The 24,035-nt window shown below is 40.9% G+C and overlaps 1 protein-coding gene and 1 long non-coding RNA gene across 3 annotated transcripts in view; one reads left to right on the top strand and one right to left on the bottom strand.

Moving 5' to 3' along the window:
- Window positions 1-1,373: 1,373 nt before the first annotated feature.
- LOC111813971 lies at window positions 1,374-3,090 on the bottom strand. Its single transcript, XR_002819075.1, has 3 exons — window positions 2,967-3,090; window positions 2,367-2,528; window positions 1,374-1,839 (listed from the first exon to the last, which is right to left on the bottom strand). It is a non-coding gene; the product is annotated as an uncharacterized LOC111813971 (long non-coding RNA).
- A 119-nt stretch (window positions 3,091-3,209) lies between these two features.
- The window catches only part of Tmem185a (transmembrane protein 185A), a 41,449-nt gene continuing 20,623 nt past the window's right edge, over window positions 3,210-24,035 (top strand). The window contains exons 1-2 of one of the 2 annotated variants that reach the window (XM_004646014.2): window positions 3,211-3,399; window positions 21,395-21,571. In XM_004646014.2, coding sequence (XP_004646071.1) covers window positions 3,362-3,399; window positions 21,395-21,571 — 215 coding nt within the window. In that variant the 5' untranslated portion in view covers window positions 3,211-3,361. Of the gene's footprint in view, window positions 3,400-21,394; window positions 21,572-24,035 lie in introns of both variants that reach the window. The other variant, XM_023706284.1, reaches the window with a different exon arrangement.

The following is a 24,035-nucleotide window of genomic DNA, read 5'->3' as shown; positions in this document are numbered from 1 at the left end:
TGTAACCAGAGTGTGTATTCTGGGAACTTAGAATGGGAAATTTCAGGCCTAAATGGAGTCAGTCTTGCTAACCATATCTCCATATTTCCTGCCCCTGAGAGCTCTTTAATAGCCCCAGTAATCTTGTACAGGATGTTTCTCCTCCCACTGGGCCAACAATAAACTTGCTATTGAGTAAAAGTCTTCTAATTCTACATTTTCTCCTCTGTACTGCTGCCTCTCAGGGAGAACTTCTACTCCTATAGAGTTGGATCACAGTCACTTCCCTCCCTAACCCAGGTCTTCTAATGAAAGGATCAGAACATACCAGGATTCTCTCCTCCCGGACCCTGCTCTTCAGAAGTCTGTCTTCTAAATCTCACATTAGAGTTAATATAAATAATGTATTGGACAAGCCACCAACTTTTCAGAAAGATGGCAAAAGTTTATGACAAAATTTAAAAGCATGGTTCAGATATTCAGTTTTTGGGATACTTTAACATGTGTCCACACCAACTCCATATGTATATACTTTCTGGCGTTATTTAGGGGCTATGTTTCTAAATCCATTTTGGAACCTGTTTTTGTTTGTTTGTTATTTTGTGCTGGGGTGGGAATGTTAGGAACTTCCCTTTTACGGTTAAACATTTCTTTATTCTTCATTAAAACAGCTGTAGAACTATAACCTCTGGAAAGGTAACCCTTCCCTTAGAAAACATGTGTCCTTTGATTTTGCTCAGGCTACTCTCTCACTTCCTGTGGTTCTTTTCTTTCACAACTTTATTCCTTGTTTTACGTTATTGAGGAATATGGTTATGAATGGTTGAGTCTAAAGAAGCACTTCGGCTGCTGACCATCTTGAGGGCCTTGGGCAAGTCACTGCATCTTTTGAGCTAGGTCTGGATCTACCAAGTAGGAACTTATAAGATGGGCCCAGAAGCTAACAACAAATAAATAAAAACTTTGCTAAAGGAAAAGATGGGAATATTAATCTTGCATATGGCCCAGGGTCTTTTCTCAGTGTTAAGGTCCCTAGTGGGTCTGTCTACACAGGCCAGTAAAGCTTTATACCTCCACCCAGGGTGGAACACAACAAAATGTGGGAAATGGATTAGCAGAAGGAATTTTGTACTTTCTAGAGGGTGGGCATTGGGAGGTTCTAGCTTTTGGCTCGATGACAGCACTGATAGAAGACATGGCTAGGCCTCTAGTGTAGTTAGCAGTGGAGGGATCTACTGCTTGAAGTCTGGTGATCTGAGGCCTTGAGATAGTCCAATTTTTCCTATATGTCTTCAAGGACAGGCTCATACACTTCCCCTGACAATTCAGCTTGTTACAGCAAAAGAATACACTGAAAACTTTTTTGTATATCAGTGTTTTATTATACAGGCTAGACAGTCTCTGTGGCTTAGTCATCTCTGTAAAGAATACTAAAATTGAATGTGTGGGCACACACAGCACTGGTTCAGCTCCAAAGACTCCCTGAGACCTTACTAAAAGTTGCACCTGGACTCTACACAGCCTACCTGGCCGCTGTCTATGAAACTTTCGAGAAAATGATAATGCCTGGTATTTCAAGTGTTTGAACTGACAAGACACCACACCTTTTGAAGCCTGCTTTGGGTGAGACCATCAGTAATTAAGATGGTGCTGGCCATCCTGACTACTGACAGGTTCTCCTTTCCGGCAGTCTCTCCTTTCCAGCAGTTTGACCGCAGATTTGACTGGACATTGAGTTGTATGTTTTTCCCACCAGATAGGTGCTCCTGGGCGTTTATACGAGCTTCTCTGTGCTCCAGTTCCTCTTCTGCATTTCAGTGTTCCTTGGGTACCTTCTTGAGGTTAGACACTGGATATCAGCTGGAGGACGAACATGAGAACAGGACCAAAATTTCAGGGACAGGGATCTGGTGCTTTGACAGCTAAAAGTTTGATTCAGGTTACTCATCCTTAAAACCAGCTCATATAATAATATCCACTCCCCAGTAAGTGTTGGGAAGCCTAATTACCCCTTGTGAAATGTTTTCAAGTCCTCAGAAGAAAGGTGATACATCACAGCAAAGTATGATTCTCATTTTCACAATTGTGATCTTCACAAGCTTCCCTCAGGGCTAACTAGTATAAAACTGCCATTTATGAAACTCTGCTACTGTAACAAAGTACAGCTATTATCCCTAATGAAATCATATTTAAGGTACTGCTGTGCTGGTGAAAATCTGAAATCCACTGTAAGTGAAGAAAGAAGAGCAGGTCACTCGCTGTGAGGTTGACCTGCTCTTGAATTCCAAAATCAAAAACAATCCTTAGGAAGTTGACAGTTCAAAGAGTATAAGCTAAAAACCAAAACAAAACAAAAAAAGAGTATCAGCTAGCAAGTGTTTGAGTACCTGGTGTATATCAGGAAACATGGTATGCATGCTCTCATTAAATCTTGCTGACAAGCTGGGGAAGTAGGTTTATCATGTCTACTTTGTAGAAAGCTGAGGCTCAAAGGTGTTGACTTGTCTGAGTAAGGTGAACCTGGCACTTCTAAGCAGGATGGCCAGAAGCTGAGGAAGAGGCCAAGTCAGAGATGACCACAAAGTCTACACCGTCCTTACAGAGGCTGAATTAGGTGAAAAAAGTGATAATACCAAAAAAAAAATAGGATTTTCTGGTTTGGCTATTCCCTTAAATAGGCCACTTGCCAACAAAGAGGAAACCCAAGGGGGGAAGCTGATGGGAGGGAGATGATTTTGGTGCCTAGTAACTTCAATTTGAGATGGCCAGCTTATCTTGACATGCTGGCCTGGGCCTTGGAAGTGAAGATGATATGCAAACTATGGGATCCTGGTGACAGACCTGACAGGTGGCACCTGCGATGAGATGAGATCGCCACAGTACAACTTCTCATTCGTTGCCAGTACGTACCACCCCTCGGCTTTCACTCCAAGCAATCTCCACAGAGCAGTCCGAGCCAAGATGACAAGTGTTTCCGAAGTACTCACCGCCGGACTTCTGGGTGATTCACTCCCTTCTCTCAGGCCTTTACCCAGTCAGCGTCTCGCGCGGTCTCCACCCGCTTCCTTGACGCCCCCTCTCCTTGTCCGGATCTACCCGCTTTCTGCTCAGCGGGTTGTGCGGGAACTAAGGTCCTGGGCTACCCTGGCGGCGACTCGGGCGGGGCTCAGGCGCATGCGCGGCCAACGGTGTACGGAAGCCTGGAAGGGTGGGGGGGGAGCAGTGGCTCAGGTTTCTCAGGGCGGCGGCGGCGGCGGCGGCGGCGGCGGCGGCGGCGGCGGGGACGCGGCTGGCGCTGACACCATGAACCCGCTGTAACGCGCAGGCTGCGCGGTGCGGGGGAAGTGGGGAGGAGGAGGACACGGCGGTGAAGTTCTTCGCCATGAACCTGAGGGGCCTTTTCCAGGACTTCAATCCGAGGTGGGTACGCGCCAGGGTTTGGCCCCGGGCTTCGCTCGGGCTCCGGGAGGCGCGGTGGCCGTGAGGCTGCAGCTGGAGCACCCGGGCGCTTGCCGCGCCTTCTTGCGGGTGCGAGCGGCTTTCAGGAAGGCAGTCGGCCTCGGCGCTGGTTCGCCCGCTTCCTCCTCCCGGGCCAACTAGTACCGCCCGGCCCCGGCTCCGGCCCGGGCCCGGGCCCGGGCCCGGGCCCGGGCCGAGCCCTGCCCTCCCTGAGGCAGCCAGTCCCCTCCGCTTGCCCTCCTCGAGCGCCAGCTCCAACTTCCCTGTCGGTTTCTTCGTTGTCGCTCACCCCGCTGCCAGCACTGCATTCTCTGCGCCGGGCCATCTCGCTAGATCCAGCACCCCTGTCCCCCACCCCAGCTGTTTCCTCCAGTTCCGGTCAACCCTTGAGGTTTTCCCTGGATTTGTGCCCATCCCTTATTTCTTTTCATTTCTGTTGAACTGCTGTCTGAAACATTAGAGTCCTTGGAGTCTGCCTCAGGGTATGTGAATACCTTACATAATGCCTTTGGGCATGAACCTGAGCCTTTCCGCGTACCTTTGCTCGCCACTCTTCACTGTAAGTTTATTTGCAGGAAGTAGGCATGCCGTCCTTATTTTCCACATGGGGAACACCAAGTGGACACTGTGGTGAAAACGCTGGCGGAGGAATAAAGCTTATGTCCTTGCACTTGCCCAACTATTCCAGAGTTATGGGTTCCCTCCCCCAGGTGGTGGGCATCCCGAAGCAGACAGCATGTCCTGCTCTTCTCTCTTCCTCGCCCGCCTTTCACCTTTGCTGGCACATAGTACTTAGTCACTTAGAAAATGTCAGTGGTGCTGAGCCAAAACATAACCTGCTGATTCTGTGCCCTTCTTTCACCCATCTGTAAAATTAGGAGTTAGTCTAACTAACTTCTTAAGTCCATTGCTCTGTGAAAGGAATACGTGTTTCCTTTATTTGCAAATGGGAAGCCATGTATTTTTTTCACAATAGATTATTCGTGTGTTGCCAGCCAGCTAGGTAATTCAGATGCTGAGCAGTCCCAGCTTGAGGAGAAAGAAAGGTAAATAGGTGGCTTGCTGTACTGTGCAGAACTAGACCATAGGGGTCTGTGGGGTCTGGTGGAGATCACTGTCTTCTCTGCTTGATAAGGTGAAAAGGAGGTGAGAGCTGTGTGTGTGTGTGTGTGTGTGTGTGTGTGTGTGTGTGTGTGTGTGTAGGGAGCAGCCTCTTTAGGGATAGTGACGTTTTAAGCTATGAGCCTTATAGTGCTTCCTAAGAAGCTTCCTAAGTGCTCTTATTACTCTTACAGTTCATGATGTCCTGTCACTGTGCAGTCATTGTCATTGTTGGTCTTGAAGGCACTCTGCACAGAGGAGCTTACTGAGAGCAAGTAACAGCTAACTTCAGTGTCTTACCCTGCTGCTCCTAGGAGTTAGGATTGATCTACTGGGCAACAGAGTTGCTGATGGAGCTGGACAAGCCTTGTGTGGCTTCATTGTTTGAAGAGAGTGATAAGCGTGATAAATAAAAGCTGAATTATTTTGTGTCCTCAGGCAACCCACTTAATCTGTCTGTTTAATCTGTAGAGTGAGTTATAATCTCTCAACAGTGTAGTGAGGCTGAATTAATGATTGATTGCCAAGTGCTTTACAAATAGAAAGTTCTGTGACTTGTTTGCAATATGACAGATAATCCAGAAGCCACAAGGAGTTGCCTCAAGTGATCTTAACAGTCTCTCAGAGTTGGCGAAGCAAAACTGTGCTGCTCTTAATCATTTTTCCTTAGCTTTGTTTTTTAGAAACTGAAATACTAATATATGAAAATTATAGTGAAATACCCTAAATAGATATACAGTGGCTACCAGTATTATGTATCAGTACCTTAATTCTACCTGGATTAAAATATATTTCTAACTAAAAATTTTATGGATCTTTTTTATTGTGCCCTTTGCTGGATTTGGTATTGTCAGCAGAAGAGAAGAGTGCTACTTTACAGATCTTTCAAGAAAACATTGGCCAGGTCATGGTGACAAGCCATGATTTTTTTACTTGCTGGTATGTCATGTCATATGTGCTTGTCTAGTTTTTGACATTATGTTTTAGTCTTATTCCATGCTGAGAGAGCCTTCCAGATGTTTAGGGAGCAAGTTTAGGGATGCAGACAGAGCAGAGCCTTGTATTTGGGCCTCAGATTTGGTGTTTCTGCCTTCCTTTCTGTATCTACTTCTGAGCCAAGTGATCATGTCTCTCCTACCCTAGAACCTCAACACAAACTTCTCTTTTTCAGGAATGTTTCCCTCTCCTCCTGACTTAGTTAGTCCTTATTGACCCTTGAGATCTCCACTCTCCTCAAACTTACTGAGGGAAGTTCCCAGCCAGGTGTCCTGCTTCCTGGTTGTAAAGGTTGAGTAATGTGTCATGCTTTTCCAGTATAGCACTATTTTTACTCTTGCATTTATTTGTATGATTTTTTGATTAATATCTCTCTCCCCTACTAAAATTTAAACCCTCTTGGACCAAGGCTGACTCTATCATTATTGTAACTTGTGTACTGGGATAGAGGTTGACTCAATAAATATTTGTGGAATGAGGAATGAATAACTCTCCAGTGCCAGTAATAGAAATTCAGAAATTTACTATTTCAGCTGCTGCTGTCCTGGTAATCTATAGCCTGGTTTTCTTTCCTTGTATCTTCTTCCCGCCTATAGAGTACAGTCATTCCATTGAGAGATGGAAATACAGGACGCTAAGACAACATGTAGCTGCCTTTAATTTGTAGATTTTGTGCCTTAGAAATAGTCACTGTCAGGCTTTGGTGGTTCCCAAGGCAGAACTATGGCTCTTGATCTTGTTTCTTGCCTTGCAGATCTCAGTGAGTTTGAAACCACTGTAGGGTTACCAGGGTTCTGCAAACTGCAGTGATGCAGAATGATTCAGAAGTGTCAGCACTCAGTTGTGTAGGACTGCCAACTGACCCTCTGTGTATTTCCACCTGACCCACAACTGGCTGATCGTGAACTTCTTTTCATAATTTCTTTTTAGTCATGCAGGTTAAGGCTTGCTGGAAGAGATACCAAGAAGTCCTTCCTTGAATACTTAAGGCTTCTTAACAGCTATTGGTAGGGTATGTACTCTGTTCTAAGTAGGGATTCCTGTTCCATAGAATGGACAAACTATTAGACCTGTACAGAATTGGCAAACTTTGATCACAGGACATCGCTGGAATGTGGGGATCTGGGAGTAGATGGCATTAAACAGGTACTCTATGCACACTACAGCGCTTGGAGACTTCATTATACCTTGGAGTTACTGGCTCGGAGAAAGCCCTTCAGCTGTGGTATCTAGGCAGCACTGAAGACTGTGAGAATTCTGCTAGGCCTTCTGAGTTGTCTGTAGGTAGCTCCTTATAGAGTAGGGTGCATCCCATAGATAGTATGGACTGGGAAAAGGCTAACAGATGTCTTTTTTGGGAGTCCTATTGTATGTTTATGGAGTCAGTTGAAGTCAGTAGTGTTTGAGAAACTTTTATGTGGTGTATATTCATATATATATATATATATATATATATATGATACAGGGTCTCACTGTGCAGTTCAGACTCATACTGATCCTCCTGTCTCAGCCTGCCCAGTGCTAGGATTACAAGTGTGTGCCACCACACCCGGTTTCAGGGCTGGCATGGCACACCCGGGTTCCAGGGCTGGCATAGCATGCAGTACAGGGGCTTAAACTTGGGTCCTTGGGCTTGCCAATCAGGCGCTTAGACTGTAGAGCTGTCTCCCCACCCCCTATGTGCTGTACCTTCTAAAGTCAGTCTGTGGCCTATATAAGTCATCTTGTCTCTTATTTGACAGGGAATAATCATGTTCAGCAAAAACAAACATGATTGCTGGTCATAGTGCACTAAAGGCAGCTATCTGACCTTTAATTGTGGTTTCAAAAGTGTATTTAAAGCTTTCATAGAACTGGGTGTGGTGGTACACACCTGTAATCCCAGCACTGGGGAGGCTGAGACAGAAGAATCCCTGTGAGTCCGAGCTGTGTAGTGAGACCCTGCATCGAAAGAAAGACAGAAAGAAAGAAAGAAAGAAAGAAAGAACATTCATTAAAATATTCATTCATGTGACTCTTCCAGGTTCCTACATGTGCCAAAATAAGTGCTGTTATAAGTACAAGAAATGAAATAGTGTTGCCCTCTCAGTGCTCAAGCCTGGGGGAGGGAGTAGACATGGAAAAAGAAATGAAACTGCATGAAGCATTACAGAGAGAGGAGCCATATGCCATGGGAGTACGAAGGGCAGAGCCACTCTAGAGCAAGCAGGAAAGGTTCCATATGGAAGTGACTTTTAAGCTGGCTTGTGAAGGCTCATGGTAGGGTTTTGTCAAACTAAAGGGCGGGAACGGTGTCTTAGCAGAGACAACATAAGCAAAGACATGCGATCTTGAGAGGGCCTGGTATATTTAGACAGTGGAGGGAAGGTCAGTGTGGTAGGAGTGCTGCAGGTAATGTGTCCTGTATTGTAAAAATACATAGTGGTGGTTACTCCCTTTACAGACTTTTAAAAAAGCAGGCTTCGAATCTGTGAGTACAAATGTCTTACTAGGACCATCCATGAACTAACTCCTCCTCACTTGCATGACTGTTTATCTGTTGTATCATATTAAGCCACCTATAGTCAGAAAATTATCTTGAGTTTACTGAGATTATTAGTAATAATTTGACTTATTAGATATTAGAGCAGTTTGAACATCTTAGAGTTTGTGACAGAGGGACTTTGTGATGTCCCTAAACTCACACAGACAGTAAGAAGTCATATCCGGATTCTAATCCAGACCAATCTGCTTCTGAAGCCTGTGTTCTTTTCTGAATACCAGGCCACCTCTGTGGTTTAGTGCCAGTCCTTCCGCTTAATGACAGAGTAGGTCTCATATACTAAGGAACCTTTTCTTTGTGAGTTATAGGTTATTAAGCAATGTAAACTTGATACTGGAGCTTATGTGTTCATATATATCATTCAAGGAAGTTACATGAGGAAAGTAAAATACATATGTTTATTCTATTACACATATTCCTTTCACTCCTTTGGAATTTCCTTAAGAGTCAGTTTTACGAATCATATAAGAAAATCTGTCTCATTAAATTATAATCATACATCATTTTGAACCAAAATAGTGCCACCTAATTTGATCACGCATCTTATTCACTAAACTGTGCTCTGCCTGGATTTTGGCTGCTTCCAAAAGTCAAATCCATTGTTCAGTGAAGATTTGGCAACATTAGGAAGAACAGACTGCAGGCTTTCAAGGCCTTCCAAGAGAAAAGCTCCATAGATAGTTTGAGCATGACATACTGCTATTAGTACATTGCCTCCCAAAGGAAATGGTTAAAGAAGAGAAGTATCATTTGAATGTATACGTTTTGATTTTGAAAATTATATTCCTATTACTTATTTATTTATTTTTTTTTTTTTTTTTTTCAAAGTTTTATTGACAAACAGATAGCAATGAGACAGTTTCAAATCAAATCGGAAGGACAGTTTCAACAAATAATACACTGCATATATTCTTCTTAGTGGTTAATTGCTGTACAAGATGCGGACTTGTGATCCTATTTACAAACACCATTAGAACAAATCATTCTATTCATTAAGAGAATGCAACTATATATCTATCCCAACCTCTTTGAATACACAGATACAAAATGGACATTCATCGGTATACCCCATTTATATTCCTATTACTTGACAACTCCACATATTTTTCTTGCCTGGAGCGCCAGGATTTTGTGATGTGGAAGAAATGTGCTGAATAAGTGGATGTTGACTACAAATAGAAATGTGCCACTTGCAAATCTTTGTTGTAGGGATTTGAGGAGACGTTGGTTTGGAAGAGTGTTAGTTTCCTGGGATTCCAGAAATTAAGCTTCCTAATTATTAAATTGAGGTTTTCTAATTTCCTTGTCTGATGGTCAGTACTAGCTGGGCAAGATAACTAGGATTTCAGATGAAAGTTTTGAATGAAACTCTGGATATAGGTATTTTATAACTGATAATTCACCCTTTGTCACCACTGCCCTAATAGTGAGGAAAATTGATTACAAAATGAGATTTTTACAGTGTGGCAGAACTTTTCTCTTTCATAATACTACTAGTGCTATAGTAGGTAAAAATATGTCATTTACCCAGAGCTTTCACATGACCCTATCTTATGAATCAATATATGAGAAATCAGATGAAGAGACAGACTGAAGAGAAAGTACCACAGCCAAGACCACAGTGCTGATAGATGGCAGGTAATTAGTTTGAATACAGACATTCCTCCTAGCCTGGACTCTCTCCAGTCCTCCTTAAGTGCCATTTTTTAATTTGGATTTTGTGCTTTCTTATATCTACTGCTTCAGTACTCTTAGTAAAACTAATTAAAATCTCCATTAAAATATTTTAAATTTCATTAATAAGGTTCTGCTCAATGTAAAAGGTCCAGTCCCTTTTAACAGTTTGTGGAAATACCAGTGAGCAGTTTGTCATTTGGAGCTGTTCTGTTGAGCATTAGACAGGGATGTGTCACCCAGCATAAGGGTGTGTGTATGTGCACACCAGCACGTAGTCATGCATGTGTAAATGCTCCAGTTAGGGCAGCAGCTCCCACTGGAGAGAGCCAGTAGATATAAAAGAGGCTGACTACAATTTTTTGATTTACAGAAAACAGATACTAGGACTTTTACACTCAGTCATCTGTTTGTAATGTATACAAGTTTAACCCTTCTCCTTTTTATCTAATCTTTCTCCCACCACAAAGTAGACAGAGGAAATTTGAGGCTGAGCAGATATTTGTGGCTTGGCCCTTGTGACACTACTTAGTGATCATGAACTAGCATTAAAAATTTGGATGAGTTGATTAATTTGTTTTTAAAAATGTTATCATGCTTTGAATGTGTCCTGTAACAATTCGTGTTGGAAAACTAATTCCCAAATTCATAGATCAGTAGTATTTGGAGGCAGGGCCTTTGTAACTCGAGGAGATCATGGTGGTAGAACCCCCTGATGACATTAAAGATTTTATAAGAAGAGAGGGGACCTAAAGTAGCATACTTGCTGTAGCTTGCTCTGTCACACCTTCCACACTATAATGCAGCAAGAAGGCATTTACCAGTCACTGAAGGCATGGGCTTCCCAGTCTCTAGAACTTTGAGAAATCATATTTTATATATTATCCAGTCTCAGTTATTAAGTTAGAGCAATAGGAAATGCACTCAGAAAATTGGTACTGGGAGTGGAGCTTTTCTACCAATACTGAAAATGTGTGAGTGGCTTTGAACTGGGTACTGGCTGTAAGCTACAACAGTTTTGAAGTGAATGCTAGAAAAATTTTCTATTGCTGTGAGCAGGGTAGCGAGTAGCCATAGTCTTGAACTCAGAGATGACTTTGTGGTCATGAGCACATGTTATAAATGTGGACAGTGAAGGTCAATATGATGAGGTCTAGAATGAAACTGAATGGGTATTGGAAACTGTAGTAAATACCATCCTGGTTGTAAAGTTGCAAAGAACTCAGCTTCATTGGGCCCATGCCCTAGGACTTTGCAGAATGCAGAATCTAAGTGTAATGACCTGGGACAGTGGTGGCAAACGTATGGCATGTGTGCTGCAGCAAGCATGCGAGCCAAGTTGCCCCAGCGTTGCCCAAACAGCCAAGCATTGGGGTTTAATTGCAGTGTCTCTGCATGCGATGCCACCACCGTGTCACAAGAAGCAGCAAAACATCCCCCTGCAACGCCAAGCAAGTACTAATGCCATATTCTCAGACTTCGCAGGTGTTCTCCAGAATAAACTCCAGAGACTCAAATACACTACTGTCCTTTATAAATTACCCAGTGCATGGTGTTCAGTTGTAGCAACAGAGAACAGACTGAGACAGGTAAACGTTTAGGAAGTAATAGTTAATGTTAGACTATACTGGAACCTCTGCTTGGTAGTTTATGGAAAATTAAGCAAAGTCTATTTTTATACTTGGACTCTGGTGTGAATATTTCTTGGGAAGTAACTCAAAGCACTTCAGGCTTTAACTATGACATTTTTAAAAAATTAAATTTTCTTATCTCTGTTACTGCAGTATCTCTCACTTACCAGCCAGGCTTGGCACTTCATATTAGATATGACTTGGCTCCAAGATACATTGGTATAATTAAGATACTCCCCCCATTAACACACTTTATATAAATCTCATGGTTTAAAATTATTGTAGAAATTTATTTATCTGATCACATTTGTACTTTAATTTTTTTCCAAAGAGTACTTATTATTTTTGTATGTGTATTTTTACTTTTAGAGTTTTTTAATTTCCATGTTTTGCTTGTTTTTTGCCTACGCATTCTAGCTAGAAACTCACTTCATTAGGTTTTTTTTTCCTCTTTTGCTTTTTGCTTTTACTTAAATTTTTGGAGTAACTTTTCTGTGAATTTTGCTTTGATAGTAGCCCAGGCACTTTAATGTTGTATTTGTGTTTTAGTAATGTTTTAAATGTTCTGTGATAGTATTATGTCTTATCCTTAGTCATTATTTAAGGAAGGAAACCAAGATATATTGAGTATTACTCACTTAGTGCCAAGTTCCGTAGTAAGTACTTTCTAATAGTTTATTTAATCCTTACCTCGGTATTGTCTAGTAGAGATAATACTGTTTGCTTATTTTTCATGTGGAATATAAGACTCAAACAAATCTTACATAATCTTGTCCGTTCTAGTACACTACTTGACAAGTCAGTGTATTCAGAACTATCCATGTGGTTAGGCAGTCTTCAGTCAATTTTGGTTGTTGTTGTTTTCTTATTACTTATACCTTCTGTCACTCATTCGCTAAGAAGTCTCTCAAGGGTTCCCTCTTGCCTATTAATACTTGTTCAGCACTGCACCTTCATACTCAAATTTCCCTGGTGTTTACCTAGCCAACCTCTCACTTGATCCTTCCTTTGCCCTTTCTCCTATCATCTTGCTGCTCTCCAGCAAGCAGGGTTTATAGAACGGACTCTGTATTTCAGTTGCCTGAGACAGCAAATCTTGTTGTGGCAGACTTTAAAAACTCATCATGCCTTTTGTATGAAATTCCCTAGCCTCAGCTTGCTGCCTAGACATTCCCTCCCTTCCTTGCTCTCCTCTGGGAGTGGATCTCCCAGTCTCCCAGTTGGCCGGGATGCATGGTTACTACTTACTGCATTGTCCCCTTCTTCCACTGTTCAGTTTTGAGCATCCTGAGGGAAGAAACTATATTTCCTCTTCATAAATTTCACACATTTCAGGCACACACGCACTACTTTAAATTTTAAATTATGTGTTTTTGTTGTTTATTGCTGCCCTATAATCATTTCTCCTCCTGAAAAAAGCTTACGTATGTAAAGAAAGTGCACTTTTGTCCTACTGATTAATTCTTAATATAGTCATGCTGTTTTATGTCCTTTAGCCTTCATTTCCATAGTTCCCCAGGAAGTTTGGTGTACATTGCCATGGTTTAATAGCAGCATGTAGAAATCCACAATAAAATATTTCTGTATATTTTTTCTTCTTTTTAACATTTGTTTTTGGTTAGTGCATGTTTGAAGTACATATTGATTACACTTATCATGGGTAATTGGTACAAATATGCAACACATCTTTTTCATCCCCTACCGTCATTCCTTCCTGATCTTATATATTCTTAAAAGAAAAATTGTCAGATTCCATATTCTATGGACATGTATTTAGATTTTCATTATTTAAGCCTTCCTTATTAGTCCCATTAGTACATTCATGCTTTTTGCCTTAAAATTTCACTTATCAAATTATAGATTGCTGTGATAGGGGCTGGGGAGATAGCCTAGAGGCATAAGCACCTACCTGGCAAGCACAAGGACCCAAGTTCGATCGCCGATCTGCATGCTGACCGTGCATGCCATGCCATCCTGGAACCCCAGGTGTGCTGTGTACCCCCCCCCCGGCATAGAACCAGGCGTAATGGTGCATAGCTGTAATCCCAGCACTCAGGAGGTTGAAACAGGAGGATCCCTGTGAGTTCAAGACCAGCTTGAGGCTACAAAAGTGAGCACAAGGCCAGCCTGAACTGCATAGTGAGCCCTCTCTCAAAAAAAAGAAATAATTGTGGCCATAGTAAACTGTCTGTCTTGTCCTCATTCACGCATAATAAACTTTTGTCATTTGGATTTTCTTTGTAGTTGGTTTGACCTTTGATGTGGTTACAAGTATAACTGCTGAATACACCAAATTTAGAATCTTTAAATCTGGTAAGTGACCTTCCTGTATGGTAGGCAGAATTTTGATGCCCCCAAATATACCCACATCCTAATCCATGGAATGTGACATAATGATGGCAAGAGATGTAGTAGGTACAATCACATTCATTAATCAGGGACATTAAAACAGGAAGCTTATTCTGGATTCTCTGGCCAGGCCCAATTTAATCACAGGATCCTTATATATAGAGAAGGGAGAAAAAAGAGAAGGTCAGCATGATTCAAAGTGAATAAGTGTGAACTCTCTGTTGCTGACTATGAACATGGAGGGATGAACCATGTGCCCAGCCTCTAGAAGATGGGAAAGGAAAGGCAACATTCTCTTCTAGAGCCTTCAGAAGGAACACAGCCTTCCTGACACCTTGAGATTAGCAGGGGCCAGGAGGATGGCTCAGTAGAATAAGTGCTTCCCTGGCAAGCGCAAGGGCCTGAGTTCAATCCCCGGTTCCACCAGAGAGAGAGAGAGAGAGAGAGAGAGAGAGAGAGAGAGAGAGAGAGAGAGAGAGATTAGCAGAGTGAGACCATATTAGACTTTCAGAAGTATAAGATAACAAGTTTGTGCTTTTTTAAGCTACTGGATTTGTGGTAATTTTGTATGGCAGCAGCCAGAATGTAATATGACATTCAACCTATTTATAATTTTTTAACTCCATTAAGAACCAGTCACTTTTCTAACATTTAAAATATTTCCATACTTCTATTTTCATTAATTCCACTACTTTTATTAGGTAATACAACTCTTTTACAGAGGAGAATGAATTTAGTCTGTCATGGTTCAATGTTAACCCTCCATCTCTTTTTCGTTTAAGCTGAAACTCCTTTAGAAAAAAATTACCTCTACATATTATCTAACTTACTTATGAATCATATGTCATCATTGTGTTTATTAATGTTCCATTTCACTGATTTTCAAGGCCATTGTTTGGGTAATGATATTTAGAGCCACAGGCTTGGGTTCACAAATGGATTTTTCTGTGTTTTGGAACATCTGCTCAACTTTGAGAGAGAAAATGTTGTGTGTGCTCTTTACATCCTGAATTTATGACAGCTCTACTTCTATTAGCTTGTGAGTCTTTTGCCACCACCATAAGCCCTTTTGTTCTCTAAAGTCTAAAGGGCTAAGTCATTCTTATCTTGGCATCTTCAGTGTTCTCTTATTCTTTGTAGCCTCTTGTAAAAGCCTGTCTTTGTCTGAGTATTAGTAACTACCTTACATTTAGTTCAGCAATTATCAGACTTTTCCACAGACCCCTGGGAGACGTTGAGACCCTTTCTCAATGTCATGAAGATCAAAATTTACTTTCATAATACTACTGAGGCATTCCTTTGGTTTTCCTCTGGCTTGCCAGTTGGCACTGGGAATGTGAAAGTGGTGATAGATCAAACAGCAGATAACCTGGGCATAAATCAGAGTCGTGCCGTTGTCTGTGCTACAGACCATGGGATTCTTCACTGCCACATATTTGCAATTAAAATGCCAGCTTCAGAAATTGAAAAATATATTGATTTCTTTCAATCTTCACCTTTGAATGCACATCTAGTTTAACAATCCGAGTAGTGAAACAAGAATACATGAAGGCCTTCTACTATAGACTGACATGCAACAGTTGACTCCAGGGGAACCATTTGTGTGTCTGAGTCTCATGCCGTTGTTCTCATGGAACGCTATTTTTTTATTAGGAAGGACAACTAATAGACAAGACTGTACATAGTGTGTTCGACAGACATTTTCTTGATAATGCCATAAATGAATCTGCTATTTTAAGGGAAACAACTGATGGTGTTTTTGGCAAATGGTAAATTTAAGATTTCTTGGGAAAATCAGATCTTTCAAATCCTGTATACAACACTACTACTTGAAAAGCTCCCAGTACTTAAAACACTTCTGATGAAGAAGGTGGAGATAATAACCTATGTGATTTTGGTTTTGCTATTGTATAGTGAAACATCATTGAAAGAGCCTTATAACTTAGTATATCAGTATTTTCTTGTCCACCTACATGGCATTGTAGTTATACAGATTTAAAAGACTCATCCAAAGCACAAAGGAGACTAGTGCTCCTTTTAGAATTGTAAATGTTAGAATTTTTAAAACAAAAAAAGAATTGTTTTGACACATGGTCTCCCTACACAGTTTGGACTCATAGTGATCCTCCTGTCTCAGCCTACCAATGCTGGGATTGTAGGTGCGCGCCACCACATGCAGTTTCAGGGCAAGCATGGTACATCTGGGGTCCAGGGCTGGAATGGCTTGTAGTACCCGGGATCAAAGTCATGTCCTTGAGCTTTCTACGCAGATGCTTAGACCACTGAGCTATCTTCCCAGCCCCCTAAAAAGAATTTTTACAACTACTGATTTACTGCTTTACAGAAAACACTTTTCACATTCATTGTCTTATATCCAAAACGATCTTATGAGGTACCTAATTTTTTCTGAGACAGGGTCTCACTATGTAGCCCAGGCAAACTCATGGTGATCCTCCTGCCTCAGCCTCTTGAGTGCTGGGATTACAAGCGTGTGCCGCCATTCCCAGCTGATAGTGTGTGTTGATGTCACATTTATTTATTTATTTATTTATTTATTTATTTACTTTTTTTTTTTTTTTTTGCGGAACTGGGGCTTGAACTCAGGCCCTTGCACTTGCCAGGCAAGGGCTTATTCTACTGAACCATCTCCCTGGCCCTGATGTCACATTTATTAAGGTATGTTTTACATGCAGTGAAATTTACTCACTTTAGCATACAGTCCTCTGAGTTTTGATAGATCCATACCCTTGAGCAACAGATGTAGAACTGTCCTGTCACTGCAGAAATTTCCCTCATGCTCCCTTGTAGGCAGTCTTCCCTGACCCTGGCAGGAAAAAACTAGTGGTAACTGTAATGATCTGTTTTCAGTGTCTAATCATGTTGCCTATGCCAGAGTGTGCAATAAGTGGAGTTGTAAGTGTATTGCATTTTCAGTCTCACCTGACTTAGCATAAGACATTTGAGTTTTATCCACATTGTAAGCATTTATGGTTTGTTGCTTTATCTTGCTGATTAGTATTCCATTAAACACGTGGACCACGATTGGTCAGCATTTCACTAGTTTATGGACATTTACATAGTTTTCAGTAGCTATTAGGAGTAAAGCTTCTATGAACATTTGAATACAAGCCTCTGGGTTCTTTTTTCTTTTACTTGGGTAAATACCTAGGTATGGGATTGATAGGTCATAATACAGGTACATGCTAAACTCTATAAAGAACTGCTGAAATGTTTTCTATGTGTCTGTACTGCTTTGTGTTTCCACCAGCATATGTGAGCATTACAGTTGCTCTGCAGCTTCGCCAGCACCTGGCATTCATTTTGGTTTTAGCTATCCTCTAGACTAATTTCATCTCATTGTGGATAAAAATGGCACTTTTAATGACTGAAAACAGTGGTCGTCTTTGCATATGATTTGCCTTTTGTATATTTTATATTTTGAGGGCGTTTTTAATCTGTTTTTAATCTGTGTGTGTGTGTATTGCAATGAATACAAGTACTTTTTTAGGTGTATGTTTGAGAATATATTCTCCCTGTTTGTGTCTTAGTTCTCATTTTCTTAATCTTTTAGAGAGTGTTTTTAATTTTGAGAAAAATCCAACTTTGTATGTCATATAAGAAATCTTTGCCTAGCTTTAGGTTGCAAAAATTTTTTCCTATGTGTTTTAGATGTTTTATAGTTTGGGGTGTTATATTTAGGTCTCTGATCCATTTCATGTAAGTTTTTGTGCTATGGGGTTAAGATTCGAAGCACTATTTCCATTTACCCATTCATTCCAGTGTTGTTTACTGAAATACACACTTTTCTCTATTGATTCGCATTGGCAGTGTGTTTCTTTGAAAAATTTCCCAGCATTAAATAGCTCATAATATCCTCCAATTCTTGTCCTTTCAGTATCTGTGGGATTTGTAGTGATACCCCTATTTCCATTCTTTGTAGTTTGTGTATACTTTTTTCCTGGTCACTTTAATTATAGATTTACTAATTTCTTTAGCTTTTCAAAGACCCATCTTTTAGTTTCATTGTTCTCTAATGTCTTTCTATTGTTTTTAATTGATTTCTATGCTTACATTTATTTCATTCTGTTTATTTATTTGGTACAGAGTCTCACTACACAGCTCAGACTCAGATTCACAGCTCAAACTCAGACTCTTAGTGATTCTCCTGTCTTAAACTCCCCAGTGCTGGGATTACAGGTGTGCACCACCACGCCCGGTTTTGGTGGTCAGCATGTCGCAACAGGAATCCAGGGCCAGCATGGCATGTGGAACTTGGGATCGAACCTGGGTCCTTGTGCTTGCAAGGCAGGTGATTAGACCGCCAAGCTAGATTCTCAGCCCTATCTTCCTAGTCCTATTTACTTTTTAAATTTTTCTGCTCTTCCTAGTGTTTTTATCATTGACTTGTGAGCTTCTGTTATATTTTTAAAAATTTAACCTTTTTTCTGTATTTGGTACAGGGTCTTACTATGCAACTTGGACTTATAGTGATCCTCCTGTTTTCAGCCTCTCCAGTGCTGGGATTACAGGCATGTGCCACTATGCTTAGTATCAGTGGCCTGCTCAGCATACCGAGGGGTGGGGCCAGCGTGGCATGTGGTGCTGGGGACCAAACCCTGGTCCCTGCGCTTGCCTAAGCAGGCACTTAGTTCACTGAGCTATCCCGCCAGCCCTAAACATTGCTTTCTTTAACTCAAGTTTATTTATAGCTGATACATTAAAGGTTGTACCCAATAAAAGTGTGTATATCAACACACACACACACACACACACACACACACACACACTTATTATGTAATGTTTAATTTTTTTTTCCAGAACTGGGGATTGAACTCAGGTCCTTGTGCTTGCCAGGGAAGCACTTATTCTATGGAGCTATCTCCCTGGCCCCCTTAATTTGGTTTAAACGTAGCTATCTTCTCATTTTTCATTTCTTTATGGAGAAAGCTTCCAAAATCCTCTTCCAGCTTTTCGAACTATACAGTATATTATCATTATCTGCAGCAGCACACCAGAGCTCCTTGTCCTGTCTGTGACATAGTACTTATGGACCAACCATGCCTCCATTGCCCTATTCTTCCAACCCTCAGTAAAAACCATAATGCTCCCAGATTCTATGAGATCAAGATTCCACCTAAGAGTGATGTCAGATGACAGTTATCTTTCCACATCTGGCTTATTTCATGTATCATAGTGATGTCTAGTTCCATTCATGTTAACACAAGGAGTATGATTTCATTTTTCATGACTCAGTAGCATTCCAGTAGATATATGTCCACATTTTCTTTATCCATTCATCTTTTGATGAAGAGTTAGTTTAATTGCACATCTTGGCTATTGTTAATGGTGCTGCAGTAAAGTTGCCAGTGCAGGTATCTCTTCAGTATACTGCTTTCATTTCCTCGGATATCCACTACATAGTAGCGATGTTGGATAATGTGAGAGTTCTAGTTTAGTGGTTTATTTATTTTAAAGAGAATACAGTATTCAGTTATTTTCCCAATCTTGCGTTACTGAATCTGAGCAACCAATTTGACAATAGAGATACTATAACAACCATTGTTAATTAGCTATTCCTGTTTTGAAAATCTCTAACATAGGTACTGTTGTATGTTACCCTGCTTGTCTTTTTTTCTATTTATTTTTGCTCTTCAAAATAAAATTAAATTTAAAAACTAGCTAAAACATTAGAAACAATACAGAATTTCAAGAAAAACAAATGATAGGAATTCAACAGTGCTTGTTATATTGCACCTTTGTTGTCTTCAGCGTAATGGCTTAGATTACCAGGCACAAGCATGTAAAATTGTTCAAAATAAAGATTTTAAGCATTAACTGTTCCCTTCAGTAAATAAATAAAAATTAGTAGTGCAGTCATCCTAACTATTCTGTGTGTATGCAGACGTGTTTTTCCCCTTCTTTCTTTTCTCCTTTCCCTCATCCCAATTATTCTTCCCCTTTGAGCAATTTCTTGCCCTTTTACTGTATCTGTTGTACCTTTCAGATTTTATTTACACTTTCAGGTTTGTACACTAGGGAGACAATACAATGTTTATGCTTCCACACTGATTTCTATAGTGGCTGTGCTAATGCAGAGACCTTTTTTCCTAATGTAAGTAGTTGATGTTAGGCTTCCTCTTTAGTACTGCTTTATATTTTCACTGTCATTCAGTGAAAAATACTTTTTAACTATCTTTATGGCTTTTTCTTTTACCTATGAGTTATTTGGCAATGTGATGTTTAATTTTCAGCTATTTTGAGAAATTTTCCAATGTTTGTATTGATTGCTACTTTAATTTCATTGTACTTACAGATTTTCTTTTTAAGATTTCAGTGCTTTTTAAATTGTTTTATGGCCCCAAATTTAGTCTTCCTTGGTGAATTTTCCATGTGCACCTGACAAAAATGTGTATTCTGCTGTTCAAAGGAAATCTTCCTCAATGTCGCTTGAGTTAAGCTGGTTGATAGTGTTACAATATTTTATATCTTCAGTTATTTTCTGTATAATATCAGCTATTGAGAGAGTATTAGTAGTCTTTTTTAAAAATAGAGTTTTGTTATGTCATTTAGGCTGGCCTTGAATTCATTGTGTTGTCCAGGCTGGCCTTGAAGTCACAGTGATTCTCCTACCTCAGCCTCCCATGTATCTGAGATTATAGGGGTACACTGCTGTAGCTGGATTTGTCCAGTTCCTTTTTTTATTATTTTATGTGTTTAGTACAGGGTCTACAGCGTCTCACTATGTAGATCGGACTTACAGTGATTCTCCTGTTTTCAGCCTCCCAAGCACTGCGGTTACAGATGCTTACCACCACTCCCAATCTCAACTGTCATCTCAGCATGCCCTGGGGACAGGACCAGCATGACACAATGGGGATTGAACCCTGGCCACTGCACTCTGCCTAAGCATGTGCTTTAGTCTGCTGAGCTATCTGACTGGCCCTGTCCAGTTCCTTTTGTAAGGTGGGAATTTGAATTCTAGTCTGGTTATCACATCAAGGCTGGAAGCAGAAGTCCTCAGTCATATAATTTCTAAATAATATTTCTAGGACAGCCTCTACAGTACTTTTCTTGTTACATGAGATGTGAATGGTATGTACATATACATATTTAGCCACAGAAAGTATGGTACATGTACTAACAGGTGCATACCATATGAATAGGGTAGATGGCTGCAACTTACAAAGGGAACCAAAGGAACATGCTAACTTCTTTTGCTCTTCGTGTCTTGTTATAGCTAGCTCCTTCTGCCTAGAGTGTCTCCTCATTTCATCTCATCTCCTTCCTTGTCTTCTGAACAAATGTCCTCGGAAGCCATTTCTGTTGTTACTCTGCTTCCAGTACTCAGACAGAATCCACATTTCCTCCTCCTGCTCCCGTCACACCCTGCCCAAAACACAGTGTAGCCTAGTGCCTCCTGGCTTCATTGTCGGCCGCTCTGCGGGCTCCCTCCTCAGGAAGCCTTTGGAAGCAGGGGACTTGTTTTATTGCCCTTTATGCTTCTCTTCTGAGCACAGTACGTCTACTATAGAGAAGTTTTTAATAAGCAGTTGGTGAATTAGTGGCTCTTTACATGATGAAAAATATTGCTGTTGTTCCTTCCCATTTCAGAATGACCTGTGGATAAAAGTGAGTCTTCCTAATCATTTTACTTTCCTCCTAGTAAATTCCTCATCTATGCCTGTCTGCTGCTATTCTCCGTGCTGCTGGCCCTTCGTCTGGATGGCATCATTCAGTGGAATTATTGGGCTGTCTTTGCTCCCATATGGCTGTGGAAGTTAATGGTCATTGTCGGAGCCTCCGTTGGAACTGGAGTCTGGGCACGAAATCCTCAATATCGGTAATACTGCTTTATAAAACTTGCTCTTTCCTGAGAGCAATATTTAGTTTTTCTCACTCATGATGAAATAAGGACCATTTATTTTTGAAATGAGGTTGTTTGGGCGTTTATAGAACTATAGAATAGACAAACTGAAAGGTCATTAATGCTTTTAAAAGGAAGATATGTGACATGTGTTTTCCTGCAAAAGCAGTGTGATTTGGGTGCTTAAGTACTTAGCCCACAAATCTCTATATAATCCCAGACACACCCAAAGTACATAAGTATTATGCCATACTAGACTACAGGCATGCAACTGCATGTGCTTGGGAGGGATTCTAGCCTTGATTGTCACATATCTAACTTTCTGTAGTTTGCTTTTGGAATGCAGCCCCACTTGTCCTAATCTCCTAGTCCTGAGGCTTTAGGACTGTTGTAATATCAGAGAAGTAACTTGGCCACAACACTGTGAGCCCCTCAGATGGGTGTCACAGTGAAGAAAGCCGAGAGCTGGATGCTGGATGGGAAAGGCGCGAGAAGGGTGTGTGCAGCCTGGCATTGCCAACCTCTGTGCAGGTATTTCCCTCCTCTCTCACAGAGACTATGTCGGGCGTTTTGTCTAGATGTCCCCCACTCAGAGCCTCATGAGCTATTGTAGGTGGGCTTTCAGAGCTGGCTGGATCTTCGGTGTGTGATACTGAGATGAAAAGTCTGAGGTACAAAATCAGTCTATTGACTGAAATTGGCATAGTTCTGGGTGTGCCCAAATGGATTTACTGATGATGGGAGCCCCACCCTGGATGTGGGTAGCACCATCCAGGTTTGTAGCCTCAGTAGGATAAAAGGGAAAGAAGAAGCTTGCTGCTTGCTGCCTTCTGCCTGCCACACCTTCAGCTGTTTCTCTTCTGCGATGCCCCTCTGCCATACCACCTTGCCTTGGAGCCAGCTGATTGTGAACTGAAACCTCTGCAAACTGTGAGCCAAATAATCCTTCCTTCCTTTAACTTTTCGGGTGTTGAGTATTTTGTCTCAGCAATGTGAAAAGTAACTAAGTCAGACTGGAACTGGTCAAGGAAAGGTGTGGAGGGGGTAGCTGGGGAATGGAGGCTATTTTAAACGGTCACTGGAAAGTGAAGAGTGAACGATTTAGGCAAGTGGGGAGACCGAAGGGAAGTAATGCGGCTCCTCATGTGGGAAGACTTAAAAGTTGGGGCACTGCAATTTTTTTAAAAAAGTCTTTAAAAAGAAATCAAGATTTAGATACTTTGCAGACTTTGTCACATGTGTAGCTAGGACTTGTTAAATAGGTGCATGGCTAGACTTGGCAGATGAGGGGGCCATTGGTATGTAGCTATTTTAAAGTTCTTAGATTTTTTTTTTGAAACATTGATTACCATTCTGGCTATGCATCTTTTACTTTATATTGCCAGGTGTTGAATGTGTGTTCCTCAAAGCATGAAAAGTTAACTAACATTTGATCTTCTACTATTTGATATTTAGAAGTTATTTAAATATTTTCTCTGTTTGCTTAACATTTTTCAAGCAAAGAAAAAGTGTGCGTATGTGTTTAAATGTTTGCAATGTACAAATGTGATCTTCTAGAGTTAAAATTAGGTAATGGAGCTTAGGGATGAACCTCTCACTTCATTTTCTCTGTCCCAACCTCAGATGTGTTGATCACCAATAAGACATATATATTAGAAATATTATCCGGACAGTATTTTGAATGAACATTACAGCATTTTCAAATTATAAAATACCATCCTGATTTGTGACCTTGTAAAATTTTTATAGTGAATCTATTAAGTTCATGCATGATACTTAAATAGCTAATTGAAATGATTCTGAGAATAATATTCTTTTGCTCTTTGTCATTCATCTTTAGGTTTTAATTCATCTGAATGGAATACACAGGAAAATACAAAGATACTCACATTATTATCTGCATTATAAAATATAACCTAACAAATAGTTAACATATCTCTTTGGACCTAACATATATTTGTTCATAAAGCTAGAGTTATTTTTGTAGTATTGTAGGAAGTACATTTTCTATTTTGGTACTAGAGATTAAAGGCAGGTTCTTTACAATGAGCTACATCTCCAGCCCTTTTATTCTATTTTTAATTTTTGAGGAAGGATTTTGAAAATTTGACTGGGCTTCACAGGAACTTATAATCTCCCTGCCTCATTCTCTAGGAGTGCTGGGGATTGTAGGTGTGCACCACCATAATGAGCTGAAATGACTGAGAGATAAGGCTCATGAGATGTAAAAGTTATTTCTCAGTTTAAGAAATAGTTGAGTCCCAGCCCAGGCGCAGCGTGGGCTGGACGCTCTCCCAGCCCCTCGGGCCGGCCCCCACCACTCCGCAGTGCCTCCCCCACACCGCCCGCCGAGTAGGATTTTCTGCCGAGTTCCAGGAGCCCCCATACCCAGTCCTAGCCCACGTCCGGTGAGTGTGCGGAGAGCTTCCTGCTACCCTGC

This window comes from Octodon degus, unplaced genomic scaffold, assembly GCF_000260255.1.
Source record: "Octodon degus isolate 3935 unplaced genomic scaffold, OctDeg1.0 scaffold00249, whole genome shotgun sequence".
Lineage (NCBI taxonomy): Eukaryota > Metazoa > Chordata > Mammalia > Rodentia > Octodontidae > Octodon > Octodon degus.
Note: the sequence above shows the minus strand (reverse complement) of the source record. Positions and strands in the feature narration are given on the sequence as shown.